The sequence below is a fragment of the Dreissena polymorpha genome, chromosome 12, assembly GCF_020536995.1.
Source record: "Dreissena polymorpha isolate Duluth1 chromosome 12, UMN_Dpol_1.0, whole genome shotgun sequence".
NCBI lineage: Eukaryota > Metazoa > Mollusca > Bivalvia > Myida > Dreissenidae > Dreissena > Dreissena polymorpha.
In genome coordinates this window covers 54,417,669-54,430,603 of record NC_068366.1, presented here as the reverse complement: position 1 = coordinate 54,430,603, position 12,935 = coordinate 54,417,669, and the positions used below count along the sequence as shown (strand labels likewise).

The window sequence follows — 12,935 nt, the reverse complement described above, 5'->3', positions numbered from 1 at the left end:
ATGCATAAGGTTTGGTCAAATTGTTGTCAATGGAAACAAAATAAAACTGGAATAAACAATGGGTTCCCTCAGCTCTTGCATCACTGGGAACTGTGTAAGGTAGTGAAGTCTGCAGTGTACAAATGCTAAGGAAGTAAACAAGGCACTATTTTTACTTCAAAAAAAAACTTGTCAATAATTTTAAAAGTTACATAAGAAAAAAATATTTATGCTCCTGAAGAGGTGCTAGCAGACAGTCAGCATGGGTTGTCAGGTCTCATCTAGATGAATGCACATTAACAGGGATACAGTCATGCCATAGATTCATTCATCCTGCAAGTTTACTAAATTAACTCTTTAAAAAAAATAATTCTCCATTGAAAATGAAAAAGTAGGAATAGTAGGAAGATTTGGTAAAAAAATAGGAAAAAGTAGGATCCTGATGAAAAAGTAGGAAATAGTAGGAAAAAGTAGGAAAAAGTATGACCGCTTGACAGCCTGCAAATGCTGTAACAAAAAGAACATGCATAAACGGTAGTTGTTTCCCTTGTTTGAACCATGCTAAATCCTTAAAATGCCTATTTCCAGTAACTGTGACCTTCACCTGTGACCTTGACCTTTGACCAAGTGACCTCAAAATCAATAGGGGTCATCTGCAAGTCATGGTCAATGTTCCTATGAAGTTTTATGATCCTAGGCCTAAGCGTTCTTGAGTTATCATCTGACAACCACCTGGTGGACGGACCGACAGACCGACAGACAGACCGACCGACAGACAGACCGACAGACCGACATGAGCAAAGCAATATACCCCCTCTTCTTCGAAGGGGGGCATAATTAAAATGAAACACTTGCTGAATTAGCTACTATATATGTCGGAAAAAACATACACCAGCTATTTTTCAACTAAAAGGTCAACTGAACATGACCTCTCATGGGATGTCGTCTGATAAACAAGAGCACCGCCTTGTGGGTGCAGACCGCTCATCTATTTTTATTTTTAAAAGTCAAGGGACCTATCTCAATTTCAATCACAAATGAGAGAGGAGTGGAGTGGAGAGGGTGTATAGTGTGGGGGTGTGGTCATTTATTACATTATCTTCCAAAAATGAAAAAAAAATGCTAAAAAAAAAAAAAAATTATTTTTTTTTTTGGGGGGGGGGGGATTCTTGACGGTATTTCAAAAATAAAATAATAAAAATAAATATTTGTTTATTTTAACCGTTTCAAAAAAAATAATTTGGGGGGGGTGTGGGGAGGGGGGGGGTTGGGGCGGGGTATAGTGTGAGGATGTGGTGGTCATTTATAAGATGATCTTAAAAAAACAAAAAAACAAAACTTTTTTGGGGGGGGGGGGGGATTCGGGGGGGGGGGGCATGGGGGATGGTTTGGGTGGAGTCTATTGTGGTATGTCAGGTAAGAGTTGTTTTGTCAAAGTATCAATCAAATCTAATCATAAATAAAGAAATTATGGCAATTTTAGCAAAATTTAATAATTTGACCTTGACAGTCAAGGTCATTCAAAGGTCAAGGTAAAATTCAACTTGCCAGGTACAGTAACCTCATGATAGCATGAAAGTATTTTAAGTTTGCAAGCAATAGCCTTGATACTTTAGAAGGAAAGTGGATCTAAACACAAAATTTAACCATATATTCAAAGTTACTAAGTCAAAAAGGGCCATAATTCTGTAAAAATGACAACCAGAGTTATGCAACTTGTCCTTTACTGTCCCCTTATGATAGTATATGAGTGTTCCAAGTATGAAAGCAATATCTATGATACTTTTGGGGTAAAGTGGACCAAAACACAAAACTTAACCAAATTTTCAATTTTCTAAGTCTAAAGGGCCCATAATTCCGTAAATGCCAGTCAGAGTTACATAACTTTGCCTGCACAGTCCCCTTATGATAGTTAGTAAGTGTTGCAAGTATGAAAGCAATAGTTTTGATACTTTAGGAATAGTCTACCTAAACACAAAACTTAACCAAATTTTCAATTTTCTAAGTATAAAAAGGGCACATAATTCTGTCAAAATGCCAGTCAGAGTTACATAACTTTGCCTGCACAGTCCCCTTATGATAGTTAAAAAGTGTTGCAAGTATGAAAGCAATAGCTTTGATACTTAAGGAATAAAATGGACCTAAACACAAAACTTAACCAAAATTTTCAATTTTCTTTGTATAAAAAGGGCACATAATTCTGTCAAAATGCATGCCAGAGTTATCTTACTTTGCCTGCCCAGTCCCCTCATGATAGTAAGTAAGTGCACCAAGTTTGAATGCAATAGCATTGATACTTTCTGAGAAAAGTGGACTTAAACGCAAAACTTAACCGGACGCCGACGCAGACGCCAACGCCAAGGTGATGACAATAGCTCATAATTTTTAAAAAAAAAATAGATGAGCTAAAAAACCATAACCAATGAGTCAAATGTTAGGATTTAATTTCAATGAGAATGGAGAATAAATATATCATGTGCAACAAAAAAGTTCTGTTAAACCAAATAGACACAAATAAATTGAATTTACCATTTGAAATATCGTTTTTTGATAGGTAGATTTTGTATGGAATGTTGAAATTATTCGTATAAGCATTTTGCCATGTTGTTGCATTTAAATTGTCTTCTGGGATACCTGAAAACAAAAACACTCATATTTCAGGAAAAGTATCTGCCAATATGTTCAATGAAACAGTTAACAACTACACCTTAAATTCAAATACAAAACGGTTTTGTTTCCTATAAAACTATTTTATTAAAGTTTGATTGAAACTCTCGGGACACTCTCGGGACTGTTTCCTGGGTAGAACCAGTACTTGGAGTCTTGTAAGATCTTGGGAATGATCCCAGAATGATGATCAAAACTTGCTTCACTAAATTTTATTTTACAAAGATAATACCAATGATTCTATTGTCGAATTTATCGAGAATGCTAGGTTAGTATTCAATACAGATGAGTATATTATTTGTGAGGCTTAGAAAACCTAAACCACTAAGCGTTGGCAATGTGGTCTTTTAATTTTGGTCAGGTTGATTAGAATCGATAACTGTAATGTTTCATTTTCTGGTCATATTATTTTTGGGTCTACTGCAAATTTTTTTAAACAATTTAGGACAATAACTTTTTCTATGCATCAACTTGAAGTGTAAGTCCTTATTCATAACAAACAAATCAAATTCAAGGTACAAAGGTAAAATGCAAGTAAGTGTAATATCCACAGTAAATATTTTTTTGCATGTAGCAAATAGAACAAATAAATGACAGTGAAATATAGTTAATCCCTACATTTTCATATGTAAATATTTGTTTTATTAAAACATATATAGTTCACTTCTGATTGAAAGAACCCTTTTGTATTTATGTTTTTTTCTGTAATAATTAGAATAGAATTCATATTGGAGAGAAGAATCATTTTAAACCCTTTCCCACTCAGAAGCAAAGTGAAAATAGCTATATTCAAACATCATAAAACCATAACAGACTGTGAGTAACTCGCAGTCTTTTCCGGTTTGATGCTGTTTGCTGCTCATAAGTATCTAAAGGTTAGAAATGAAGCCTTTAAAACTTCAATCTAGTATGAAAGAACTTAGGTCTTTAATTTAATTCAACTGTCTAATGGACTACAAATGCGTCAAAGTACGCATCTAAGTATTAAAGGGTTAACGGTAAGCAAGTAATCACGGTAGTTCAAACATCTCAACCAGATTGTGTCAGGACCTTACAAATTACAGTCCAATACTCCATAGTCACAACATATCTATATACTTCTCTTTGTCCTCAATGTGGCAGCAGTTTCCTTGCTTATTATAAGCCCTCTCGACTTTATTTCCCCTTGTGCACTATTTTTAAAAAACGCAGCCTTCATCGTCACGGTAACGGATGAGAAGGTGGAACCATCTGCTAGTATCGTTCCATGTTCTTTGATATACCAAGGTGGCGGAGCTAAACATTGTGAAAACCAATGAAGGAAAAATGCTGTCAAGCGTTTTATAAGACTCAAATAATTTAACTTTATTCAAACATGGCAAATTGTATGAATCAGCAATCAAATATGACGCACATCTATTCTTGTACATGTATGAGAAAAAAAGGTATATATATAATTATTATAAAATGTTTTGAGATGAAATTTAATGTCTAAAAAGCATATAATGGTAGACCTTGATTAAATGTGGAAACCAACCACCATTTGTTAAAACAAAAATATTCATACAAAATTCATACTGCGTACCTTGTATATACAATCAACTATAAATACAACCTAAACATGGCAGAGTATCAAATACTTACCACATGTTTTTGTAGTAAAATTGAAATCTTTTTCTGCACCTACAGTTTTTTTCCCAACAGCAAAGATCTACAAGCACAAAATACCATTCAAAAACTGAGGTTGACCATAAAGTTATAGTTAAAGTTAAATACACCTGCGACTTTTTGTTGCAGACTTAGAAACCATTCCCATGGCTTACTTTAATGGCACATTACTCAAGAATAAGTAAATTACTGCACTTGAAAATTGTCTGAATGGTGAAGACATTTTTCAATATTCCAAGTTTTCATGGAATAGCTTGGGAAACATGGAAGTAGCTCACTTCACAAATTGTGTGCATTATTTGCTTCTGCCTTTAAAAATGACTATCATATCTCAGAATGTAGTAAGTCACTGAACATGAAAATGATGTCTTGCACATTATGTACACTTCATGGTGAGGCCATATTTAAAGTTTCAATTTAATTGCTTGAGAAATGCACAAGAAGTTTGCTTCACAAACATACAACCTTTATGCTTTTTTAATAAAAATGTTTAAGTTCAAGGGCACATAACTCAAGAACATGTAGATCACTGTATCTTTCATGTTTCCACTTCATGCTGATGACTTATTTCATGTTCCAAGTTAATTACTTGAGAAATTTGGAAGAAATTCACATCACAAACTTATAACATGTTTGCATAATTCATAATACAAATATGAAAGTGGAAAGCCCTAAGAGGTTGTCAATGAATTCCAGACATCAGTTTCAATAGACAGTTGTTTGTATTCTTTTTTTTACAGAGGGAGACCAATTATCGCATTATTATGACGTTGATATTGGTTCCAACAGTATTTTGACACCTTGGACATTGGTTTCTATTATAAGTATTTTGACATGCTAAACATTGGATCCTAGATAATGTTGACATTCCAGACATTGGTTCCTTACTAACAGTATTTTGCCATCCTATACCGGTAGATTAGATCATATATAGTTTTGACATCCCTGACAGTCATTTCAACAAATTTGTGCCACCCTAGACATTTGGTCCCATGTTTTTCTTTAATTTCTGTTTTCAGTCTAAGCAGTCAGTGTGCATTTATGTTTTTATAATTGTGTTTTAATTATTATATGTTATGCACACAATAAGGAAAGAAATTAAAACACTTGCACCAACAAACAAACAGTTACATGGACATACATAAAATTTAGCGACTAATTTTGTACATGTTGGACACAGCTATATTTTAAACTTTCTTTTAAACCAATTACCTTTAACAATAGTAGATATTTAAATGTATCAAATCATGTGTATAGTATCAATCACAACAATTCATTTTACATACCACAATAATTAAAAAAGAAATTCTTTAAACACACACCTTTGAGTCATATTTTTTCTCTGCTGTGAGTCCAGTAAGATGTGTCATACTATTCCTGTTCTCCAGGCGATACCTATCAACGTCTGTGACATTAAATGGTACATCTGGTGCATTATCATATTTTATCTTGTATTGGTCAATATAATCATTCCTATCAAACAATCCTGGCTCCCACCAGGTAACTTTGACTTTGCTTGCATCACAATTGTCTTGATTGGTCAAGTCATCAAAATAGTCGACCTTAACTTCTGCCACTGCACCAGGTGCTGAAATACCAAAAAAAAACACTCTTAATAGAAAAGCATGCAAAAGTTGCTCATTCCCCCATTTGTTTAGCTAATAGTGAGTTGGGGTTTGTCTAGCTAATGGTAAGTTGGACTTTGTCTAGCTAAGTGTTAGTTAGAGTTTGTCTAGCTAATATTGAGTATGGATTTGTCTAGCTAATAGTGAGTTGGGGTTTGTCTAGCTACCAGTAATAGTGAGTTGGGGTTTGTCTAGCTAATTGTTAGTTGGGGTTTGTCTAGCTATGAATTGTTAATTGGAGTTTGTCTAGCTAATAGTTAATTGGAGTTTGTCTAGCTAATAGTGAAATGGGGTCTGTCTAATAGTGAGTTGGGATTTGTCTCGCTCATAGTGAGTTGGGATTTGTCTAGCTAATTGTTAGTTGGAGTTTGTCTAGTTAATAGTTAGATTTTGTCTAGCTAATAGTGAGTTGGGGTTTGTCTACCTAATAGTGAGTTGGGGTTTGTCTCGTTCATAGTGAGTTAGGGTTTGCCAAGCTTATAGTTAGTTGGAGTTTGTCTAGCTAATTGTGAGTTAAGGCTTGCCTAGGTAGTGAGTTGGGCTTTGCAGTTGTTTATCAGTGCTTTTCATTGGGTAAAATATTGGAGTAATGGTAAGCGTATCTTAACTAGCCACTAACCTCCAAAGGCCACTATAAAAAGCTGTTTCCAAAATAGTTTACAATTTATAATTATGACTTCGGTACGTTGTTTTCATAGCAGTCTAGCGATTCACTCAATGGAAATAGATCTGGTGTCTATACCTCAAAAAGTATCAGGAGTTGTTTTTAATAGTTTTTCAATATTCAACCTTTTCATATAAATCCAACTCAAGTTGCTACATGTAACTGGCAGGGTTGAAACAATTGTAAAAAGAACAGAATAATCAAAACAAGCTTCATGACAGGGATGAAAGATCTGGATTGGACACAATCAAGTTGTAATCAGTGTGAATATCAGTAGTGGAGTTATTACATTTTCACCCTATTAAAATGCTTATATATTGATGTTCCAGTAGCGAAATTGTGATATAGCAGCTTTAATGTATTGAGCCTATTTACATGATGAAATGACATGCATTAATAAATTGGGCAATAAAGGAGATAAACAGTCAAACACAGTCAAAGCATGTATGAATTTTAGTTTAAACCTATTTATTTGAGCTCGACTGCATCAACAGCCTCAGGCTTAATGAAACGGTCTTGAGTAAGGTTCACCAGTAGAACCAGTACTTGGTGTCTTTCTGTCCAGGCAATAGATTCCAGAGGTTAATACTCCAAGGTTTTCGATGCCATGAAGCTCAAATAAATTGGTTTCAATTAAAACAAGTAAGACTGATTGCACACATTTTAAAGTCAATACCAAGCCCAGTTAAAAAATAAATTTAGACATAGTAAAATATTATGTATTCGATTTACACATTATTTTTATGTTCAGTATGTTCCAATGTCTTTATTATTTACAGTTTAATATAAATATAAATTCACATTTTTGATATTTTCCATAGAAATGTTAATTTTGTTTTTTACAACATGATTTTAAATATCAAAGACATGAGTACCTGCTGGAAGTGTAGTAAAGTTCAAGGATCTAGCTTCACTTTTTTCCCCCGAAGTTGCTGCTGTTACAGAAACTTCATACATCCAGTCCTCTTCAAGTCCCGTAATTGTGCAATTTTCGGAAGTAAAGTCTGAAATATAGTGAAGCGTAACTCTTTTACACATTGTTTTCAGTTTGGTAAAGCCTTCTTCTTACAGTGTTTCATAGCGATCTAGCTGGATGACCTTTCAAATTATAGCTGGTGACGTTCAATCATAAAGAAAGTTTGAACAATAGCTTATCCATATGTTGCAAATAAAATAAAATGAGCAAAGAATCACATTAAGCGCATATAAGGGCGCATGAAATCACCTTTTGCCCATCACTAATGTTATATCTCGCAGACATTCGCTATCATGTGCACATTAATTGTCAGATTTATAGTCGATACCCATGCATATTATGACAAGTCAAACAGTCGGAAATAATAAATTACATTTGCACTCAGGGATATACAATTTAGTACTTACATGGTTATGAATATTTAAAATTTATCAAAGCATGGAAATGATTCAGAAAAAATAGTGTAGTGTTATTATATCATTAATGCAAAACAATTACACTTTCAACAAGAGATGTGTTTGTCAAAAACACAAAACCCCCTTCTGCGCCGCTTTGAAGCCATATATTTGACCTTTGATCTTTAAGGTTGACCTTGACCTTTCATCACTCAAAATGTGCAGCTCAACGAGAAGTAAGTAAGTGATTGAATGGAGAAATAATTTTTTTTTTAAATTTTTGACCTTTGACCTTGAAGGATGACGTTGACCTTTACTTTTCACCACTCAAAATGAGCAGCTCCATGAGATGCACATGCATGGTAAATATCAAGTTGCTATGTTCAATATTGCAAAAGTTATCAAACTTTTACCAAGGTTAAAGTTTTGGGACAGAATGACAGACAGACAAACAGACAAACAGACAGACAGACAGACAGACAGACAGACAGACAGGCAGACAGACAGACAGACAGGGCAAAAACAATATACCCCCGATCTATAGATCGGGGCATAAAAGTGACATAGTTCTTGGAAATAACAAATGACCAAGGACGGTCAATCAGATGTTTTAGGATGCAATTCAATATAACTTTACTTAAAGGTCATATACAAAGGAATAAAAGATGTTTACAAGACTGCATGTACCTAGTCATGAGACAAACTCCGATGTAAGCCTAAAATATTTTTTGCAAGTTTGATGAAATCTGCATTACCCAATTTATGACTCAATAATAGAAGATTAAGTAAATATTCACAATTTTTTTTTTAAATCTTTTCGTGAATCGTGCCTACTAAATTTGACCTGTAACCTCTAAGAGTGACCTTGATCTTTCAGCTAGTGATCTGTGTCTCACACATAGCATGCAGTTTTCCCACAGTGAACACATGTGGTGAGTTATTTTAAAACTGCATGATGTAAGATGAAGTTACAGTCTGACACTCTCAGACAGATGCACGCAGGCTCTCACACACTGATACATTCACTCACCGAGACATAGAGGTTACTAAAAGTGGGATCCACAATACAATGATAACTTTGACAGAGAGAATTTCTTGTTTGAATGATTTTTTCATATCAAAATTAACTAAATAAAACAAAGTCAAATTTTCAAACATGCAAGTTAAATTGCTTTCCATTGGATTCTTGACTTTGACACTATGGATATGTTAATGCTAATTCCAAAATTGAACATTTAACATTATACTGACTCATCATAAAATCATAAAATTACAATAGCTAAGAATATATTTCTCTAACCCCAAACTGAGTTTTGACATTTGTAATAATTTGTTGTATGTACTTTAAAAATCAATAAACATTTAACAAAAATATGTATTAAACAAGAGATGTGTTTGTCAGAAACACAATGCCCCCTACAGCACCACTTTGAAGCCATATCTTTGACTTTGAAGGATGACCTTGACCTTTCACCACTCAAAATATGCAGCTCCATAGGATACACATGCACGACAAATATCAAGTTGCTATCTTCAATATAGCAAAAGTTATCGCAAAACATTAACCAAGGTTCAAGTTTTGGAACAGAATGACAGACAGACAGACAGGCCAAAAACAATATACCCCCAATCATTCGATCCGGGGGCATACAAAACTAAACTATGTTAAAATCTGAAGTATTGAACATTTATCCTAAATGTATTTTTTGTCTTGAATCAAATCCAAGAATTCCATAATAAATTGAAAATTTTCAAATGAATAGAAATTGTTGTTCATCTCCATGCATTCATTGAACAGATTTAACAGAAAGAAATTTACAAGAACTATATAGAATCATAGCCAGGTTTCAAGTTTCATTCTAGATCTGCATATTTTAACTTACTTGTAATAGTGTCAACTGTAAAAGTAATCAACTGAATTCTTAAATAAATATCTTCAACTATGGTCATTAATGGGACGACTGTTGCTGTAGCTGTACCCATATTGCATTCAACACACTTCGTTTACATATATAAAGTTCCTTTAGCTTGATTGCATATAACATCAAAGGATCATGGAGAAACTCTGGATTCTACTCAAAACCAGTAACGAATACTTGCTACTGCCTTAACAAAGATCTTGAAAAGACTCCCCAAAAGGAGATAAAACCTGTAACCTACTGGTTGCAAGGCAAACAACATGACTATCCATGACACAATTGCCTTCGAACGGTTAGGCAAAGTCTAATATTCTAATACTATAATAAGCAATATGGCTGGCAAAGATTTGTATATACATGAATATCATTTAAATGGTACTGTAAACAATTATCATGCAAAAACACCCTTTAATGTTCTTCCAGAGCATTGATAACTCTATTTTTATAACATTGTGCTGAGGAATACAAAATAATAAATTTGTGCTCATACTCTGAGCAGTGCAGGTCCGAGTAATATTGTTAATGCCTGGGACGACACTTCTGGCCTCAGCTGTGTAGTTCACAGGACCAGGGTTCCTTTCTGGGATATCCCATGTCACTGTCACACGTGTGCTCTCTATGTATATCACGTCGACATTCCTGACAGGTCCTGGCGCTAAAATAAAGTTTTCACAACTATCATTTATATGTTTGTTAATATATTATTTAATCATTATTGCAATCCTATATTGGAGGTATTTGAAAAGTTTGCTTCTATACATGTATATTCATTACTGTTAAAACATTTTTTAATCTTTATTGCAATCTTATATTGGAGGTATTTGAAAAGTTTGCTTCTATACATGTATTTTCATTACTGTTAAACATTTTTTAATCTTTATTGCAATCCTATATTGGAGGTATTTGAAAAGTTTGCTTCTATACATGTATATTAATTACTGTTAAAACATGTTTTAATCTTTATTGCAATCCTGTAATGGAGGTATTTGAAAAGTTTGCTTCTATACATGTGTATTCATAATTGTTAAAACATTTTTTAATCTTTATTGCAATCCTATATTGGAGGTATTTGAAAAGTTTGCTTCTATACATGTATATTTATTACTGTTAAAACATTTTTTAATCTTTATTGCAATCCTGTAATGGAGGTATTTGAAAAGTTTGCTTCTATACATGTATTTTCATTACTGTTAAAACATTTTTTAATCCTTATTGCAATCCTATATTGGAGGTATTTGAAAAGTTTGCTTCCATACATGTGTATTCATTACTGTAACTGTGTTCCTACTTAATTATAGTGTGTTTTTTATTTAACCTTTTTTGGCCTCAATATACAGGGACTGTAATGTAAGGAAGGCTTGCATACTCTAACAAGAGCACGCATAACGGGTGCTAACGCTCGCTGCGAAAGCTTGTCAGAATATTTTCATTTTTTTAGAGGTCACAGTCACCTTGACCTTTGACCTAGTGACCCAAAACTGGGTGTGGCGTGTAGAACTCATCAAGGTGCATCTACATACGAAGTTTCAAAGTTGTAGGTGGAAGCACTTTGATTTGAGAGCCAATGTTAAGGTTTTAGCACGACGCCTACGGCAGATGGCTGACGACAAGCTGGCTATGACAATACCTCGGGTTTTCTCCGAAAACAGCCGAGCTAAAAACATATTATCCCAATTACAGTTGCTCAAGAATTATTGAGCAAAACCATTGTTTTTTGAAGTAATGGTGACCTTACTCTTTATCCAACCTGCCAAATAAACAATACCAATTAAGGTCTTGCTTATGCCTTTATGTTACTTAATGAGAAAAATCATATATTGACCCTGGTACCAAACATAATTTGAATAATTTGAATATATAATGTGGAAGTGTTTGAAAGCACATTAATCTTACATAGTTTATACAACAAAAAGTGTCCAAACTTGTTTGACATATGAGCTGTGCTCTGTGAAAAGTGGGTTTAATGCATGTGCCTAAAGTGTCATCTCAGATTAGCCTGTGCAGTCCGCACAGGCTAATCAGGGACAACACTTTCCACTTTTATTGTATTTTTTGTTTTAATAAAGTCTCTTCTTCGCAAAAATCCAGCTTAATATGCTGAAGGTGTTGTCCCTAATCTCATCCTGTGGGGACTGCATAGGCTAATCTGGAAGGACACTTCATGCACATGCATCGAAACCCCTTTTCACAGAGCACGACCTATATGTATTCATTAAAATATGGGTATTTCTTAAGGTTGAAACGGCTCAATTTAGCGATTTCTGATAAACTTATAGCTCAAAGAATAAACTTAAATCAATGTGTTTGCTGATGCAAATTGAATGCTTTGTCTTGCCTTTAAAATAAATATTATTTGTTTAAATGAAATACTGTTCTTGAACAAGGTAGTTTAAGTGTCACATAAAGCATATAAAAGAAAACATATACAAATATTTCTTACAATTAATTATTGTTGGACATCATAGTATTAACATTATAACCCAATTTTACTAAATTATTCAAACATACAGCAGCAACTAATTAATTTTCAGATAACATTTCCTCGCCCTTATGTCAAATTGTTTGCACAAGTGGCCATTGAATGTTTCAAAGTATATGAGATTATTACATGCATGTATTATTCAAGTTGGTTGGACAGTGCGATTGGAGTAAGGCTGAGATAGCGTGAGAAAAAGTCCAGCCATGTAGTTCATTGCGGATTGTTTGTTATCTTACTTACTGGTATGCATGGACAAATTTGTGAATGTAAAATTGCAGTATGTTTGGAGAAATTAACTGGACATAAAGAAATTGAAAAGGAAATTAAACTGGACTCGAAATAATCCATGACTTTGCTGTAAATTTCATCGTACATTATTAAACAGATTAATTTACAACTCAGTTAATTTGAATCATGTCGTTATGTCATTACATCAAATTACGCATGGCGTTGTTAATTGTACAAACTATGCCCACCCCCATTAACCGCCTCCCCCCCCCTCTCCCGAACTACATTTGAGGCTTAGACTTTTGCCTTAAATATGACCTTGACCTTGAGCCAACATGACTGACAGTCATACAGTT

The 12,935-nt window shown here is 33.9% G+C and overlaps 1 protein-coding gene across 1 annotated transcript in view; it reads right to left on the bottom strand.

The window, feature by feature from the left end:
- The window catches only part of LOC127852784 (receptor-type tyrosine-protein phosphatase beta-like), a 109,588-nt gene that overhangs the window by 47,467 nt on the left and 49,186 nt on the right, over positions 1-12,935 (bottom strand). Inside the window, exons 10-15 of the mRNA XM_052386751.1 lie at positions 10,363-10,527; positions 7,458-7,586; positions 5,616-5,881; positions 4,270-4,336; positions 3,745-3,921; positions 2,509-2,613 (exon numbers count right to left, since the gene is read on the bottom strand). Of these exons, the coding sequence (XP_052242711.1) occupies positions 2,509-2,613; positions 3,745-3,921; positions 4,270-4,336; positions 5,616-5,881; positions 7,458-7,586; positions 10,363-10,527 (909 nt within the window). The remainder of the gene's footprint in view (positions 1-2,508; positions 2,614-3,744; positions 3,922-4,269; positions 4,337-5,615; positions 5,882-7,457; positions 7,587-10,362; positions 10,528-12,935) is intronic.